The sequence below is a fragment of the Oncorhynchus masou genome, chromosome 22, assembly GCF_036934945.1.
Source record: "Oncorhynchus masou masou isolate Uvic2021 chromosome 22, UVic_Omas_1.1, whole genome shotgun sequence".
In the NCBI taxonomy this organism is placed as follows: Eukaryota; Metazoa; Chordata; class Actinopteri; order Salmoniformes; family Salmonidae; genus Oncorhynchus; species Oncorhynchus masou.
The window spans coordinates 48809921-48829215 of NC_088233.1; the positions used below are offsets into that span (position 1 = coordinate 48809921).

General features: G+C 42.7%; 1 protein-coding gene across 1 annotated transcript; it reads right to left on the reverse strand.

Annotated features, from left to right (window-relative positions):
• Window positions 1-2326: 2326 nt before the first annotated feature.
• Window positions 2327-19239, reverse strand: LOC135508751 (cation channel sperm-associated protein 2-like). Its single transcript, XM_064928979.1, has 14 exons — window positions 19190-19239; window positions 18996-19030; window positions 18664-18847; window positions 18148-18321; window positions 17819-17887; window positions 15684-15856; window positions 12123-12284; window positions 7223-7347; window positions 6732-6910; window positions 6322-6421; window positions 6043-6069; window positions 5799-5884; window positions 3088-3246; window positions 2327-2390 (listed from the first exon to the last, which is right to left on the reverse strand). The coding sequence occupies exons 2-14, from the start codon at window positions 19005-19007 to the stop codon at window positions 2359-2361; spliced, it is 1482 nt and encodes a 493-aa protein (XP_064785051.1). The 5' UTR covers window positions 19008-19030; window positions 19190-19239; the 3' UTR covers window positions 2327-2358.
• Between the last annotated feature and the right edge of the window lie 56 nt (window positions 19240-19295).

Genomic DNA, 19295 nt, shown 5'->3' on the forward strand with positions numbered 1-19295 from the left:
GCCACCATGGACTTTTTTTGCCTTTACCTCCCTTATCTCACCTCATTTGCTCACATCGTATATAGACTTGTTTATACTGTATTATTGACTGTATGTTTGTTTTGCTCCATGTGTAACTCTGTGCCGTTGTATGTGTCGAACTGCTTTGCTTTATCTTGGCCAGGTCGCAATTGTAAATGAGAACTTGTTCTCAACTTGCCTACCTGGTTAAATAAAGGTGAAATAAAAAAAAATACTTTACATTTTCCCTATACACATCACGAGGTTGCTACAACCTAGCCTATGATTGAAAGTTTGCAACGTAGGTGCACACAGGTCAAGAGACACATTTGATGTGACAGACAGTGACACATGGACAGACTGACATTCAATACCGCCAAGCGTCGGGGCATGACCTCTACAAGGTGTTGAAAGCCTTCCACAGGGATGCTGGCCCGCCTGGACTCCAATGGTTCCCACAGTTGTGTCAAGTTGGCTGGATGTCCTTTGGATGATGGACCATTCTTGATACACACGGGAAACTGTTGAGCGTGAAAAACCTAGAAGTATTGCAGTTTTTGACACACTCAAACCAGTGTGCCTGGTACCTACTACATACCTCGTTCAATCTTTTGTCTTGCACATTCACCCTTTGAGTGACATACATACACAATCCATGTCTCAAGGCTTAAAAATCCTCCTTTAACCACTCTCCTCCCCTTCATCTACACTGATTGAAGTGGATTTAACAAGTGACATCATAGCTTTCACCTGGATTCACCTGGTCAGTCTGTGTCATGGAAAGAGCAGGTGTCCTTGATGTTTTAAACACTCAGTGTATATGTACTTTCATTTGGAATAAAACGATCCCATGGTTTTGTAAAGCGTTTTTGTAAAGATATAAAGGAGAGGGGGGTCTTGCTCTACCCAGTTTCCTCCATTACTACCGAACTGTCAATATTCACAATATAAACATTTGGGTCTCTACGTTCTTAGAGGGGGAAGGACCAACTGGTGTGGCCACTCTTTAGTCTGTTCCCCCCTCCCATCTCCCACCTACCAGCTGGTTTGAACCTGGATCCCTAAAAAAAAGGGACACATTTCTATGCTGCATGACATTATTCAGAATATTGCGTGCCCCAAACTTAGATAGACATGTGCATCAATCAAGGTTCCGTTGGTACTATCCTATGCAATAGCTGGTGGACAATAGAACGTTTTCATAAAACAAGGCTACATTAAGTTCTCAGAGCAGAGGTTACTCTCAATGTAGTCGAGAAATGGCTGCCAGACCACGTAAATCGTTCATGGGAGGAAGAGTTTGGAATCGAGATCTCCGATATCACCTGGCATTCTGCAATTGACAGGATACACTCATCCTCTATCTGCATTAGATAGAGTATTTCATTGCCTACACTTTTGCAGGAGTAGACCTGCCAGATTGTAAACAGAAATATACCCAACCTACTCTAGATGCCATCAGCCAACCGCCACCCTGTATCACATGTACTGGTCATGCCTGACACCAGGTCCATTCTGGTCCTCTATCTTTGAGACTTTCTCATATATATGCAATAAGAAAATTGCCCCAACTCCCTTTTGTCCCTATTATTGAGGCGCTCCCGAAGGGATTACTTTCTGCATTACCCAAGCAGAGGCCATAGCCTTCTCGTCCCGTCTGGCCCGCCCACTTATTCCTTTTTAAGTGGAAACGGGACGTTATGGCTCATCTTAAACTGGGTTAGTGATGTTATGGCCCATCTCAAACTTGAGGAGGTAAAATATTCCACCCGTGGCTCCTCTCAAAAGTTTTCTAAGGTCTGGCAGCCATTTCTTGACTACTTTAAGAGTAGCCTCTGCGCTGAGAACTTAATGTAGCCTTCTTTTATTTAAATAAAACCCCAATGTTATTGTCCACCAGCTATTGCATAGGACAGTACCAATGTAACCTTGATCTGTCTAGGATGTCACATGTCAATCTAAGATGGCAGGGAATAATCTTAAGGAGAACTGTGGTGGACACGGTCCATGACCTCCCAGGGAGCTCAGTGACACTGTGTAAGAGTGCCCCCTATTACATATTGGGTGGAACTGTGAGACCATTCAAGTTGACTACTACTAGGAATAAATATATTTGACCTCATTGCCTTAGCCTGGCATCCAAACTGAGGTGAAGTAAAACAACGGTGTGCGCAGCATTCAGTATGGTTTAACCAGGCTATCGTTGGCTCTCTCTACCCTCCACATCAGCTTTAGTTCTCAAGGGTGAACTAGATGACTAATTGAACATGGACACTGACAATACTGGGAAGAAAAAAAAACATGTTTTATTTTCTTCAAAATATGGTGGCTCTTCTGAATAGATGTCGATGTGGGGTCCTATGAGTCGTGCAGGTTTAGCAACGCCTGAACTGTGTCAGAGAAGACAGAGAGAGTAGGGAGAGGGACAGAGCGAGAGAGACAGAGAGAGAGAAAACATTTTTGACTCAAGGTCAAATGGGAGTATCTAGAGTTGACAATTGATATATGCCATTGGATGAGTTGGTGTTTTTGTACTATGAAGTTCCAGGAATGAGATTAGAACCTTGTCGTATGGACCAAACTGAGCGATAATTTATAGTGAATGTTATCTGGCTAAGGGATACTCCTTTGTCAATTATAAAGTCACTTTGTGAAGAGTTCCTAAGATCTGTGGTTCATCATGTAGGTTGAGAGGGGTGTATCTTGGCTATAAAAGATCTTTGTAATTTTCTGTAGCCACTCTCAATGGTTCATTAGAAATAGTGAATTGTTGAAAGTCAAATGCTATTACAAAGCTTAATTATTATTAAAGATGTAGTTTAAGTATAACTCTGACTGGTGTGTGAAGTTTGTCTCTCTCTCTCCTTATTTGGTAAATCAGAAATTAATCCACCACAATCTCCTTCATCAGCACTCAGTGCCACCTCTAGCCTTTTAGGGGCCCTATGAAAGATTTGGTTGGGGGGCCCCCACCCCCTTGCAAAACCTTTTAGTCTCTTCGCCATCTAAATACAGTCCTGGAGGGGACGACGACTACTACTACTACTACTACTACTCCTCCTGCTCCTCCTCCGTGTGATTCCTTACCTGCTAAGTTCTGCAGCCTCTTCCTCTCGTCCAGGTTGTGCTGGAGAACCTCCAGCAGCTCAAAGTACCTGAAAAGGGAATCCCGGGGCCAGGTGACCTTCTCGTCCTCCTCCTGCTCCTGCATCACCTTCATATTCTCCTCCACGTACGACTCCCAGTCTAACAGAGAGGGGTAATACGAGGAAACCAGTTCATTTATTGGGTATCACCAACATTTTGACACAAATTTGGTTCCTTGGAAGTTGTGGGAATGTGTGTTTTTGGTTTCAGATTGGTTTCCAGGAACAGAGCCCTAAGTTTCCTGAAGGGTAAAACTGAACGTTTAAAAAAAAAAAAATTCTTAGAACAAAATCAAATATTCCAGACTGTTATGGGAACATTTATTTTTTTGGTTGCAGGGAGATTCTGAGAACATTTCACTCGAGTTTCTGGGAGGTTTTATTAACTCTCTGAGAATGGAAATTATAGTTTATTTGAAGGTAATTAAATAACATTCTGAGAACATTCTCTAAATGTTATGAAAGTTTTGTTAAGTTATTAGTGAATGTTTGCCAACAATCACAGTCGGTGTGATCTTGCACACACTTAACAAGCTGGAGGATTAGAACGTTTTGTTGATGCTGAGAATGTAATGTATATGTAAATAACATTCTTAGAGCGTTCTCTGAAAGTTACTTAAGTTTCTGTGTTTTTTCTGGAAAGTTTTCTTCATGTTCTGAGAACAGAATTTAGAGCTTATTGATGGTAATGTTTTTCGTAACATTTAGAATTCCATTTTTTTTTACAACATTCCCAGAATATTACCAAGAACGGACATAAAAGAGAACCATACATTCTCGGAAAGTTCTGAGAAAATTGCTTAAGTTACACCGTTTTTGAGAATGTTCCCAGAATGTAGTCAAAATATTGCGTTAAATAGAACCACATGGGAACTTGTGCCAGTGCCGCCAGTCAGCCAGGGGCCGCCAGTGCCGCCAGTCTGCCAGGGGCCGCCAGTGCCGCCAGTCAGCCAGGAGCCGCCAGTGCCGCCAGTCAGCCAGGGGCCACCAGTGCCGCCAGTCAGCCAGGGGCCGCCAGAGCCCCCAGTCAGCCAGGGGCCGCCAGAGCCCCTCAGCCCAGAGGCGCCAGAGCCCCTCTGCCCAGAGCTTCCGCCCCTCTGTCCAGAGCTTCTGTCCCGAGCTTCCGCCTCTCTGTCCCGAGCTGCCCCTCAGTCCAGTGGGGTCATTTAGTAGGTTCACCGTGGTTAGGAGGCCACGGAAGCGGACAAGAATGCGGACTAAGACGTTGGTGAATTGGGGTCCGCGTCCTGCGCCAGAGCCGCCACCGCGGACAGACGCCCACCCAGACCCTCCCCTCCTCTCCCCTAGGTTAAGGTTTTGCGGCCGGAGTCCGCACCTTTGGGGGGGTACTGTCACGTTCTGACCTTTATTTCCTTTGTTTTGTCATTATGTAGTATGGTCAGGGCGTGAGTTGGGGTGGGCAGTCTATGTTTGTTTTTCTATGATTTGGGTATTTCTATGTTTTGGCCTAGTATGGTTCTCAATCAGAGACAGGTGTCATTAGTTGTCTCTGATTGAGAGTCATACTTAGGTAGCCTGGGTTTCACTGTGGGTTTGTGGGTGATTGTTCCTGTCTCTGTTTTCACCAGATAGGCTGTTTGGGTTTTCTCACGTTTATTGTTTTTGTTAGTTTATTCATGTATAGTGTCTTTATTAAAGTACCATGAATAACCACCATGCTGCGTTTTGGTCCGCCTCTCCTTCACCTCAAGAAAACCGTTACAGTACTGAAATTCCCACAAAAGATAGTTGTTTCTTAAAGTTCTCCGAACAATTTAAGAACATGACTTTAAATAGAACCACCGAGGAAACCTGTAAGAAACGTTATGCTGAAGTACTGAAATTCCCACCGAAGACCGTTGTTTCTTAACATTGTCTGAACAATTTGAAAACATTCCCATGTCAAACCATTTAGAGAACGTTCTTCAAATATTATCAAAATGTAATTAAATGTAACCATGTGTTAACTTTTAGGAATCGTTCTGTTCAAGTAATGAAATAAAGTTTTTTTTTTGTCAAGTTCCTTAAATGTGCTGAGGATGTTCCAAAGCCAAACAACTATCCTACACCATTCACAAAACGCTGTGGGGAGATTGTATGCAAAATAACCATAGGACAACCTCTAACCTCTCAGCTCTAAGACACGTAGGGTTCTTAGAATGTTCTTTGTTCTGTGACAAAATAAATTGCTCTTTTGTCTCATTGTAGGATCGCAAAGAAATGGTCCCTATTCAAAGTATGATGAGTTTATTACGGTGTCCCAATGGTGGTTAGGTTTGAAAAGAACCCACTGTCACGCCCTGACCTTAGAGATCCTTTTTATGTCTCTATTTTGGTTTGGTCAGGGCGTGAGTTGGGGTGGGCACTCTATGTTTTATGTTTCTATGATTTTCTATTTCTATGTTTTGGCCAGGTATGGTTCTCAATCAGAGACAGCTGTCTATCGTTGTCTCTGATTGGGAACCATACTTAGGTACACTTTTTCCCCACCTGTGTTTGTGGCAAGTTGTCTTTGTTTGCGGGCACTATTGCCTTTCGCGGCACGGTTTGTTTTGTATGTTTTTTTGTTGTTGTTTTTTTGGCGTCATTCTTTAATAAAGTAATATGTACGCTGCACCTTGGTCCGCATCTTTCAACAGCCGTGACACCCACCTTTTTCTGGAATATTAGATCTTGTAAACTGTAGTAGATCCTCAGTGGAAAATGACTCTTCACCATCCTCTGTCACTTTGCTCAGCCTAAATGTATATTTGAATATATTAGACCTAACCTTAACTTTTTTCAGTTGTGAATTTAAATGAAACTAATTAAATTGTGTTGACATCAAATTGTTTTATACATTTTACGATATGACAGGGACGAGACGTACATTAAAGGTTATAAGAAACTGCTTTACCCGGCAAATTTCGAATGACTTATCCTCCTACAAAAAGAAAAGAAAAACATAAATTTTTCACGGTATTTGTCAAAAGACATTTCAATGACAACATATTTTATCTAAACAAAGATAATATATTGGTTAGTTTCTCACATATTAGCCCAGAAAGTAATGGTGAACATCAAAGACATTCTATCTTGAAAAAGATAACACTGTTTCATTTCTTTACTGTAACGCTACATCTTATTCGCCAATCACACCAGTCTGAAGAATCCAATAGAACATCTCCACACTCACCTGTTTATGATCTCAGCTTTAAAGAGATCCGCTTTGGCCTGGATCTCAATCTGCTGTACCTCTTTAGAGAGGTCACTCCGGATGGCCTGGAAGTTATTCACTGGACGGACAAAAAGGAAACAGACAATTAGGTAAAAAAGTCTGAACATTATCACATTAGCATACCACTAAGACTGCATGCCCAGTAGTATTTATGCAAGTAGTATGGACATTGGAACAGTATGACATAAAACCGTTTTATGTCCAGCTGGCCTTCAAAGTCAGAGAACTTTTTTAATTTCCATTTTAAATGTGAAATATCTAGATAAAAGATAAAGACCCACAAACAGTCAAGTCTGAGAATATGAAAAAAAGAAAATGAAATTGCTAAATGGATGCGCTTTATCAAAGCATTACGGGGAAGTACCTACCCATAATACCCACAAAGATATTGCGGAATACGAAGGAGCCTATGAGGAGCCAGAGGATGATGTATAAGCCACATATGGCTTTGTCCAGTTCTGGAACTTTGCGGGTGTCGGCGAGCAGAGCATACCAGTGATCCATGGTGAAGAGGATGAAGAGGGTGATGAAGGAGTTGTAGATATCTCTGGGAGGTGATGAAGGTTCATGAAAACGTGTCAAAAATCTTCAAAGATGTAACATGGCTGTAGGTTTAGTACCTGAACGGAAATGGATTCTGACTGGTTGGACTCTAACCTTATCTGTAGTGTAATATCAAGTGTTTGCATTCTACTCTTGAAGCCCTCTTAAAATGTGTGAGATTTAGGAAAATGTGATGTTTCTCAATGACCACTGTTCACATCAATATTATCTTATCATAACTGGGAATGAGAGAAATACTACTGTTAAATACTTCCAAAGAAACCAAGCTTTCATAGTAAGAGCAAATGTCACACACTTAAAGTTCATATTGTAGACCAGGCCCTCGATGTTGGAGCGAGTGTAACTCTCGAACAGGATGACTCCAACCACAGCGAAGATATAAGCAAACACCAGCAGCAGTAAGAATATGAAGGTCATAGCCTGTAAACACAGAGGTAGTTTGTCATCCTTCAGTAGAATAGAATAGAATAGAATAGAATAGAGGCTCTTCATAACAGTGGGACCATTTCTATGTTCCATGAGGTCACAAAAGGACCACATATGTATACAGGTAGGACTAATCAAATCATATGTATTACATTCGCCGAATACAACTGGTATAGACTTTACAGTGAAATGCTTGCTTACGAACTTTAAAAAATAATAATACAAAATAAAATACACAAGAATGGCGCTATATACAGGGAGTACCAGTACCAGATTAATGTGCAGAAGTATGATGTATTAGGTAAATACACTGCATGACCAGAAGTATGTGGACATCTGCTCGTCAAACATCTCATTCCAAAATCATGGGCATTAATATGGAGTTGGTCCCCCCCTTTGCTGCTATAACAGCCTCCACTATTCTGGGAAGGCTTTCCACTAGATGTTGGAACATTGTTGCAGGGACTTGCTTCCATTCAGCCACAAGAGCATTAGTGAGGTCGGGCACGGATATTGAGCGATTAGGCCTGGCTCGCAGTCGGTGCTCTAATTCTTCCCAAAGGTGTTTGATGTTCCCCACCGATCTCGACAAACCATTTCTGTATGGACCTTGCTTCGTATACAGGGCATTGTCACGCTGAAACAGGAAGGGGCCTTCCCCCCAAACTGTTACCACAAAGTTGGGAGTACAGAATTGTCTAGAACGTTATTGTATACTGTAGTGTTAAGATTCCCTTCAGTGGAACTAAGGGGCCTGGCCCGAACCATGAAAAACAGCCCCAGACTATTACTCCACCACCACCAAACTGTATAATTGGCACTATGCATTGGGGCAGGTAGCGTTCTCCTGGCATCTGCCAAACACAGATTCGTCTGTCGGACTGCCAGATGGTGAAGCGTGATTAATCACTCCACAGAACGCATTTCCACTGCTCCAGAGTCCAATGGCGGCAAGCTTTATGCCACTCCAGCCGACGCTTGGCATTGAGCTACTCGGCCATGGAAACCCATATCATGAAGCTCCCGACAAACAGTTCTTGTGCTGACATTGCTTCCAGAGGCAGTTTGGATCTTGGTAGTGAGTGTTGCAACCGAGGACAGACAAGTTTTACGCGTTACGTGTTTCAGCACTCGGGGGTTCTGTTCTGTGAGCTTGTGTGGCCTACCACTTTGCTGCTGAGCTGTTGTTGCTCCTGGACGTTTCCACTTCACATTAACAGCACTTACAGTTAACCGGGACAGCTCTGGCAGGGAAGAAATTTGACGAACTGACTTGTTGGAAAGGTGGCATCCTATGATGGTGCCACGTTTAAAGTCACTGAGCTTTTCAGTGAGGCCATTCTACTGCCAATGATTGTCTATGGAAATTGCATGGTTGTGTGCTCGATTTTATACTCCTGTTAGCAACGAGTGTGAATGAAATACATATAGTGTATGTACATAAAGGCAGGGTAAAGCGACTAGGCATCCGGATAGATAATAATATGAGTAAAATAAAGAGTGTGTGAGTATGCATGTATGTTTGTGTTGTGTCGGTATCTGTGTGTAGTGAATGTGTGGGAGAGACAGTGTAGTGTGTGCTCCCTCTCCAGCCTTGAGGTCACCAGGCTGCTCGTTATGGCGCACACCTGTCACCATCATTACGTGCACCTGCGCGTCATCAGACTCACCTGGACTCCATCACTTCCCTGATTACCTTCCCTATATATGTCACTCCGTTTGGTTCCTTCCCCAGAGGCATTAATGTTTCTGTTCCAGTGTCATGTCCTGTCCTGTCCTGTCCTGTCCTGTCCTGTCCTGTCCTGTCCTGTCCTGTCCTGTCCTGTCCTGTCCTGTCCTGTCCTGTCCTGTCTGTCTGTCTGTCTATTTAGTTGTGTTTATTTATTGAAACACTCACTTCATGAACTTGCTTCCCGACTTTCAGTGTACTAGTTATAGAGTGTGTATATGGTATGTGCAGTGCATTCAGAAAGTATTCAAACCCCTTGACTTTTCCCACATTTTGTTATGTTACATCCTTATTCTAAAATTGATTACATTAATTTTATTGCTCATCAATCTACACACAATACCCCATAAAGACAAAGCAAAAATAGTTTTTTAGATTTTCTTTGCAAATGTATTACATATAAAAAACGGATACCTTTTTAAAATAAGTATTTAGACCCTTTGCTATGAGACTCAATTGAGCTCAGGTGCATCCTGTTTCCATTGATCATCCTTAAGATGTTTCTACTACTTGATTGGAGTCCACCTGTCATCAATTAATTTGGAAAGGCACACACCTGTCCATTTAAGGTCCCACAGTTGCACGTCAGAGCAAAAACCAAGCCATGAGGTCGATGGAATTGTACGTAGAGCTCCAAGACATGGGATTGTGTCGAGGCAAATCTCTGGGGAAGGGTACCAAAACATTTCTGTAGCATTGAAGATCCCCAAGGGCACAGTGGCCTGCATCATTCTTCAATGAAAGAAGTTTGGAACCACCAAGACTCTTCCTAGAGCTGGCCGGCTGGTCAAACTGAGCAATCGGGGGAGAGCGGCCTTGGTCAGGGAGGTGACCAAGAACGCGATGGTCACTCTGACAGAGCTCTAGAGTTCCTCTGTGGAGATGGGAGAACCTTTCAGAAGGACAACCATCTCTACAGCATTCCACCAATGAGGCATTTTTGGCAGAGTGGCCAGACAGAAGCCACTCCTCAGTAAAAGGGACATGACAGCCCGCTTGGAGTTTTCCAAAAGGTACTTGAAGAACTCTCAGACCATGAGAAACAAGATTCTCTGGTCTGGTGAAACCAAGATTGAACTCTTTGGCCTGAATGCCTAGCGTCACGTCTGGAGGAAACCTGGTACCATCCCTACGGTGGGGGATGTTTTTTAGTGGCAGGGACTGGGAGACTAGTCAGGATCGAGGGAAAGTTGAATGGAGCAAAGTACAGCGATATCTTTGATGAAAACCTGCTCCAGAGCACTCAGGACCTCAGACTGGGGCGAATGTTCACCTTCCAACAGGACAACGACCTAAGCACACAGCCAAGACAACGCAGAAGTGGCTTTAGGGACAATTCTCTGAAAGTCATTGAGTGTCCCAGCCAGAGCCCAGACTTGAACCAGATCGAACATCCCTGTAAATAGCTGAGCAGTGACGCTCCCCATCCAATCTGACAGAGCTTGAGAGGATCTGCAGAGAAGAATGGGAGAAACTCCCCAAATACAGTGCCACACTTGTAGCGTCATACCCAAGAAGATTGTAATCACTGCCAAAAGGTGCTTCAACAAAGTACTGAATAAAGGGTCTGAATAATTAAGTAAATGTGATATTTCAGTAAAACATATAATATTGCAGCTTCTTCAAGTCTCTATAATAGGAGACTCTGGAACGAAGCTCATCCATCTTATTCTCGAGTGCCTAGAAATTTGCCAATAGAACAGACCGGAACGCCTTTCAGTTTTCTCTTTGCCTCAATTTCACCAGGACTCCACCTCGTCTCCCGCGTTTACGCCCGCGGCGTTTTGGTAGCCCATGGAACAAAGAAATATGGTCCAGTATGAGCAGTGGAACAACTGAGTCTGAGTTGAAGTCATATTTTAAGTTGAAATCGAGGTTAGTAACTGTCAATCTGATATCCAGAAGTGCTTGGCAGTCATATGTGATAATAGTATGGCTAGAAGTTGACCATGTTACCTGGCTGGGGCCTCATTTACAAACCAGTGTAAATGTCTCACTAAATCTGGTGTACAAGGAGATTCTAGGATTTAAGTGCACAACAAATGATTGGGATTCATCAAACTGTCACACACAACATATACGCATGTTTTCATTGATAAATCAGACACATGCCCGCCTGAAACGTCATCCATTCACCTTTTGTGTTGACAAAAACGCTCTCATTTGCTGTACAGTTTGGACATGCTGGAACTGGGCCATGAGCAGAGTGTTTAAATCCTTTGCAGTGACTTTTTCAAACCAAAAATGCATGCCATCTATAGCGAGTGCCAAATACTGGCCGCGAATTCTGGAGGATTGATTGCCGTTTTGAACCATTTCAAAATAAATTATACAGCCTTGGTATAATATCCAGCCTTGGGATAAACTCTGAGATTACAGGCCATGATGTCGCTCTCTTATCACACAATTATTTTAAGTAGGCTACTAATTACTTTCGAGCATACTCAGGCTATTGATTGAGAGATGGATAAATGTTAGCGTCATTTGTTGTGTAGAGGAAATAAACCAGTCATGTCAGAAAGGAGAGATGCCCTGCAATACGATTATGATTTAGGGCCTATATAATACAAGTAAAAGAAACATATTAGGCTAATTGCTGCTATGCGATATACTTACAGCAAATGCATGTTTTATCATTAGGCCTACCTTTTAATGTTTTTATTAGTCTACTATTTTTTATATTTCCTGTGCCTCACATTTCCCACAAAATAACAATATTTGCTTGCAATACAATTGATCAACCACTAGAAGTTGAGCGAATGCATAAACTGAGCTGTACGTGGAGATAGTCACGCTTTCCTGTCACGTTCCAATTGATCAATGCCAACCTTTGCGAGAAAACTGGCGCGCAAGGTTGAGTCCTTTTCGTGCACACGCACCTTTGCAAAATGTGTCATTCATGTTTGTCCTACTCCCAAAGTCTGTATCACTCAGTCTCTGCACAATAAATGCTGACACCAATGCAGTGGGAATGTAAAACTGTTGGATCCATAGACATAGAATAAACAATTATACTGTATTTCTATGGTTGGTTCCCTACCTTGAAAGCTTTGGAGATGGCCAACACGATAAGGCGGATCTGCCTGAATTTGGAGATAATTTTCAGGGAGCGGAGGATACGGAACTTCTTTAGGAGTGCCACAATCTCCAGGTCGTCAGTGTGCACCCCTTTGAAGACCTTCACGATCTCTGGTATAACAGACTGGGGGAGGAGAGAGGTAACCTGAGTACTGTAACTGGGATTTGGACTTGTATGTACAGTGCCTTCAGAAAGTATTCACATCCATTCACAGATTCCATTTGTTGTGTTAAAACCTGAATTCAAAATTGATTAAATATCAAATTTTTTCTCTCACCTATCTACACAAAATACCCCATCATGACAAAATGAAAACACGTTTTTAGAACTTGTTGCACATTTATCTAGAATGAAATACAGAAATATATAATTTACATAAGTATCCACACCCCTGAGTCAATACATAGAATCGCCTTTAGCAGCAATTAGTCTTTCTGGGTAAGTCTCTAAAAGCTTTGCAACCCTGGATTGTACAATATAAAATTATACAAGCAAGTCAAGTTGGTTGTTGATCATTGCTAGACAGCCATTTTCAAGTCTTGCCATAGATTTTCAAGACAATTTTAAGTCAAAACTGTAACTTGGCCATGCAGGAACTTTCACTGCAACTCCAGTGTAGATTTGGCCTTGTGCTTTAGGTTATTGGTTTGTTGAAACATTAATTAATCTCCCCGTGTCTGGTGGAAAGCAGACTGAACCAGGTGTTCCTCTAGGCTTTTGCCTGTGCTTAGCTCCATTCAGCTTTATTTTTTATTCTGAAAAACTCCCCAGTCCTTAACGATTACAAGTGTACCCATAACATGATGCAGAAAATATGGAGAGTGGTACACAGTAATGTGTTATATTGGATTTGCCCCAAACATAACGCTTTGTATTCAGGACAAAAAGTTAATTGCTTTGCCACAATTTTTGCAGTATTACTTTAGTGCCTTGTGGCAAACAGGATGTTTCTGAATATTTGTATTCTGTACAGGCTTCCTTCTTTTCACTTTGTCATTAAGGTTAGTATTGTGGATTAACTATAATGTTGTTGATCCATCCTCAGTTTTCTCCTATCACAGTCATTAAACTCTGTTACTGTTTTAAAGTCAACATTGGTCTCATGGTGAAATCCCAGAGCTGTTTCCTTCATCTCTGGCAACTGAGTTCGGAAGGACGCTTGTATCTTTGTACTTACTGGGTGTATTGATAAACCATAACTTCAACATGTTCAAAACGATATGCAACGTCTGCTATCTTTATTTTAACCAATAGGTCCCCTTCTTTGCGAAGCATTGGAAAACCTTCCTGATCTTTGATTCGTCCTTGGAAAACCTTCCTGATGTTTGTGGTTGAATCTGTGAATTCACTGCTCGACTGAGGGACCTTACAGATCGTTATATGTGTGAGGTACAGAGATGAGGTGTTCATTCCAACATCATGTTAAACACTATTACACACAGTGAGTCCATGCGACTTAGTATGGTTTCTAACTCCTCTGGCTCCACAATGAGATATGGTGCAGGCCAGGCAGCAGGATAGGGTGCAGGCCAGGCAGCAGGATAGGGTGCAGGCCAGGCAGAAGGATACGGTGCAGGCCAGGCAGCAGGATAGGGTGCAGGCCAGGCAGAAGGATACGGTGCAGGCCAGGCAGAAGGATATGGTGCAGGCCAGGCAGAAGGATACGGTGCAGGCCAGGCAGCGGGATAGGGTGCAGGCCAGGCAGCAGGATAGGGTGCAGGCCAGGCAGCAGGGTACGGTGCAGGCCAGGCAGCAGGGCAGGGTGCAGGCCAGGCAGCAGGGTAGGGTGCAGGCCAGGCAGCAGGGTAGGGTGCAGGCCAGGCAGCAGGGTAGGGTGCAGGCCAGGCAGCAGGGTAGGGTGCAGGCCAGGCAGCAGGGTAGGGTGCAGGCCAGGCAGCAGGTTAGGGTGCAGGCCAGGCAGCAGGGTACAGAGCAGGCCAGGCAGCAGGTTACAGTGCAGGACAGGCAGCAGGGTAGGGTGCAGGCCAGGCAGACTCTGTCTCGACCTTTAAGTCTTTATTGAAAACTCATCTCTTCAGTAGGTCCTATGATTGAGTGTAGTCTGGCCCAGGGGTGTGAAGGTGAACGGAAAGGCACTGGAGCGAAGATCCACCCTTGCTGTCACTGGCTTACTGGTGCAATTCCGTCCCTATGAGGAGTGCATCACTTGAGTGGGTTGAGTCTCTGACGTGATCTTCATGTCTGGGTTGCCTCCTCGGGGTCGTGTCGTGAGGGAGATCTTCGTGGGCTATACTTGGCCTTGTCTCATGGTAGTAAGTTGGTGGTTTGAAGATATCCCTCTAGTGGTGTGGGGGCTGTGGTTTGGCAAAGTGGGTGGGATTATATCCTGCCTGTTTGGCCCTGTCCGGGGGTATCGTTGGACGGGGCCACAGTGTCTCCTGACCCCTCCAGTCTCAGCCTCCAGTAATTATGCTGCAATAGTTTGTGTCGGGGGGCTAGGGTCAGTCTGTTATATCTGGAGTATTTCTCCTGTCTTATCCGGTGTCGTGTGTGAATTTAAGTATGCTCTCTCTAATCTCTAATTCTCTCTCTCTCTCTTTCTCTTCTCTCTGAGGACCTGAGCCCTAGGACCATGCCTCAGGACTACCTGGCCTGATGACTCCTTGCTGTCCCCAGTCCACTCGGTCGTGCTGCTGCCTCAGTCTCAACCTGCCTGCGGCTATGGAACCCTAACCTGTTCACCGGACATGCTACCTTGTTCCGGACCTGCTGTTTTTGACTTTCTCTCTAGTGCACCTGCTCTCTCTAACTCTGAATGATCAGCTATGAAAAGCCAAATGGCATTTACTCCTGAGATGCTGACCTGTTGCACCTTCTACAACCACTGTGACCCTGCTGGTCATCTATGAATGTTTGAACATCTTAGTCATGTACTGTTATCTCCACCCGGCACAGCCATAAGAGGACTGGCCACCCTTCAGAGCATGGTTCCTCTCTAGTTTTCTTCCTAGGTTCCTGCCTTTCTAGGGAGTTTTTCCAAGCCACCGTGCTTCTACATCTGCATTGCTTGCTTTTTGGGGTTTTAGGCTGTGTATCTGTATAGCACTTTGTGACTTTGGCTGATGTAAAAAGGGATTAATAAATGCATTTGATTGATTGAGTATGTGACTTGTTAAGCACATTTTTACTCCTGAACTTATTTAGGCTTGCAAGGCAAAGGGATTTTAATACTTATTGACCCAAGACATTTCAGCTTTTCATTTTTTATGCATTTGTAAAAATGTCTACAAACATAATTCCACTTTGACATGATGGGGTATTGTGCATAGGCACAAAATCTCAATTTAATATATTTTAAATTCAGGCTGTAACACAACAACATGTGGAAAATGTCAAGGGGTTTGAATTCTTTCTGAAGGCACTGTATGTGTATATCTACATAATGCATTGGCCTCTATATATAGGTATGCATTTATTTATGTGCATCTATCTACATCACATCTACAGTACATTCACATGGAGACAAGACATTATTACATTGTTTGCTGGTTTGACTCTTACCAGCATGGTGACAGCAAAATCAAAGATGTTCCAGGTGCTTTTCCAGAAGTTCCAGAAGTTGTCCAACCACTTCAATACGATCTCCAGGAAGAAGATGGCCAGGATGCTCCAGTCCAACATTTCCAGAACCAGTTTCACAATCTCCAGCTTGGGGTCCATGTTGTCAAACACCTCTTGGGCAGAAAGAATAGTCAGGTTGCCAGGTCTGCTTGTTGTCCAGCCAACAACAGTCAATGAGTTGGCTAAAGCAAAGATGAATCATTTGCAAACCTTAAAATACATTTTGAAGCTAAGAAATATCTAAGCTCAGTGTTGATTACATTTTTATTTTATTTTTTATTGCCAGGCAAAATAGTTTAGAGATTGGATGATAGTTATTAATGTCGGAGGGGTTGCCACCTTTGTGATGGTGCGCATGGGCAACCTTCCAAACCCTAGTAATAGCACCCAGGATAACGAAATATTTTAATGATTCCGCAATCAGGGTAGCAGAAAGATGCAGTAAGAAAGGATTAAGCAAATCAGCCCCAGTGGATTTAAAAAAAACATTAATCATAAGCAAGGTGTCAAGCACATCTCAGTATAAAGTTGGGAGGGGGAAGAGCAGTCGACTAACTGACCAGGGTCAGTTAAACCACCATTTCTTCCAAATAAAAAGCCTGCCGAGATAAAAGCATCGCTTTACTAATTTTTCTCAGTAATGCCAGTCTGACATGATTTGGAGAAGGAGAGGAATTTCCACGTTTCAGTGCATTAACTGTCTTCCCAAAATTCTACGGCTCACCAGCAGAGTCTGAGATAGAACTTAGAAAGTAGCTTGATTTAGCTTTCTCAATTAAGGAAATGTATCTATTTCTCAATTGCCTGAAACACTGCCAATCAGCTACCGAGTCAGTTTGTCTGCCAGGGACACAGTATAAAAATGGATGAAAAGTTATAGAACTTATAGAGCCAGTTTAGGGTCAGGCATGCAGCCGATAGAGGAAAGCTTGGACCAAAACATACAGTAGTATCTTGAAGAGATACATGGGGAGTTAACTTTTTAAAATTCATCTTCATAATTATATGAAGATCACAGTGTTTTGTTTCGTATCTCTAATATGTGCAATGATCACTGATGTCATTAGCAAAACTTTACTTGATAAGTCTTGTGGGAGCTATTTGTCAAAATGAGGTTAATCAGCGAGGACTTTGCTGGGTTTCTTACATGAATCACTGTAGGTTTGGGGAGATTAGTTGAGTCAGGTTATAGCCCAGACAAATATTCTTCAAATGATCAGAGGCCATGTTAAGCCAATCCAGGTTCAAATCTTCTAACATAACTAATTCAGATGACATAAAATGTTATAAATACTCAGAAATAGTACCAACAGCATCCGCCAATGCAGCAGGAGGGCATTAAATCCCTGCTACAAACAAGTTAGTATTTTGGCATAAAGCCACATCTATAAGCAAACACTCACACTTTTTGTGGATAGTGACACTTAGAGAACATGCATTGATTTCACATGTATAGCCACCCCTCACTCTTTTTTTCTGGATATCACACCTGAAGATGTTGTAATCCCCAATTCCAATGTCCTTATTCATAATCGAACCCCTGAGCCAGGTCTTTGTGAGAAACAGAATATCAGGGTGTGTGTCATGCACCCAGAAATCAAGAAGGTCTATCTTTGACGTGACGTTATAATGTGCAACAAGCCCTCTAATTGATTTGAAAACCAAGGGGAGTATCCATTTGTTGAATTCACATTGGAACTATTAGCACTGGTCGAGCTAACGGCTATCTGCTGACAGAGTTATCGCTGGAATGACAATGGTTAGACAGGGGAGTTAGAGGATCATAAATTAGGTTACTGACATTGACCACATAACCATTTCTACGGGAAATAACATGCTTTCCATGTCCTCTGTTGCTAACTATGGGGGGACTGGAGCACTAACAGAACTGGACCGTGCACTTTGAAATATAGTAGGCATTCAATCTATGTAGTGAAACATCTTATGTCATATTGAAAATTCCAGTCAATGCTCATAGACCCCGGCTGTGGAAATATGTGGATGAAATGCATTGCAAGTGTTAATGATTTATTTGACATTGACTTGATATGATGAGAGACTTTGATATTTTTTACCTGCTTGTATCTCCAAGACAATGGTGTTCAGAATGATGAGGATGACAATGATATTCATAAATATTTTACCTGGAGAATTCTGTCAAGTAAACAGTACACTTGAAAGGAATATGCAAAAGCTATTTCCTGAGACAACACTTGTTCATTTGTAATGTTCCTATGAATAATCATGAAAAACATTGAAAAACTATTGAGCCCAAACAACAAAAAAGACATACATGAGTCTCTACTACATCACTGCAGTAGAACACCCCCACCCCCCAAAAAATAAATATATATATAGGTAGTTTGTTTAGGGTTTGTTTTGAAATGGCTGGGTGTAAGGATACTCTCTAGAATCCAGTGGGCAAACATGTTCAAGGGCGGATAGTTGGCATGGAGGTTCTCCAGTCGTCCCTGGCGACGGAGGTCCATGGTGATGGTGCTGCCCCTCTGGGGGGAGATCTCGAAACGCACCAGCTGGTGTGTATCCTTCCCCATCAGACTGGTGTAGTTCTCCTCGTCTGTCAAACACACACACACACACACACACGCACACACACACAGACAGACAGACAGACAGACAGACAGACAGACAGACAGACAGACAGACAGACAGACAGACAGACAGACACGATATAAGCATCCTTGTTATTTTCCAATGCCTTCTTAAAAACAAATACACACGATAGAATCACAGTATTTCTGTATTGTAAAGTGTAGGCCAAGCAGGACCAAAGTGTGTAATCATCTGAAGTAAACATACTTCTACAAATCTCTTCACAGACAAACACCTCTATTCTCAAAACAACTCAGGCCGGTTTCATTCAGACCAAATAGGAAGCTATGTCATTACTGTGGGCTACCTAAAACATCATTGGTGCAGTATTTGGGGCTTCCTCTCTGCTCCTCCTGTAACTGGTCCAGCAGGTAGAAGCTCTGGATGAGTTTGGACCTGACCACCTCTGCTCTGGGAAGGAACTTCTCATTGGTTGACTTGCCACTCTCATTATGGCTGTTGTAGGAGGGAAGATCCATGGAGGGGGGCTCCTGGAAAATGACCATGCAAATTACGGCAATTGTTGTCAGTGATTAGACCCTGAATTTACAGTAAAGTTTTTAAAGAATGCCATTCATATGACAATTTGGATAGCCATAAATTCACAACATGAAACAGTATTGCTAAATTATTACTTACCTGTGTCCCCATTTGTCTATATGAATATCATTCAGCTAAGCAAAACGAAAGAAGTTTGACATGATTTCACCAAAGCAGTTTGACATGACTGAAATGTTCTCTTCAACAGAACACAAATGTGTCATAAATCGAAATGGTATTTAACTATGTGTGACGTCACAACAGTATAATCGTTCTACAACGTAATCTCTCACCTGTTATTACGTTGTCAGTACTCCATAAATCAATCAACTCTGTCAGGCTCTTAGTTCAAAATACTGTAGTGATTAATACATGTAAAAAGTATTGTATCATCTGACA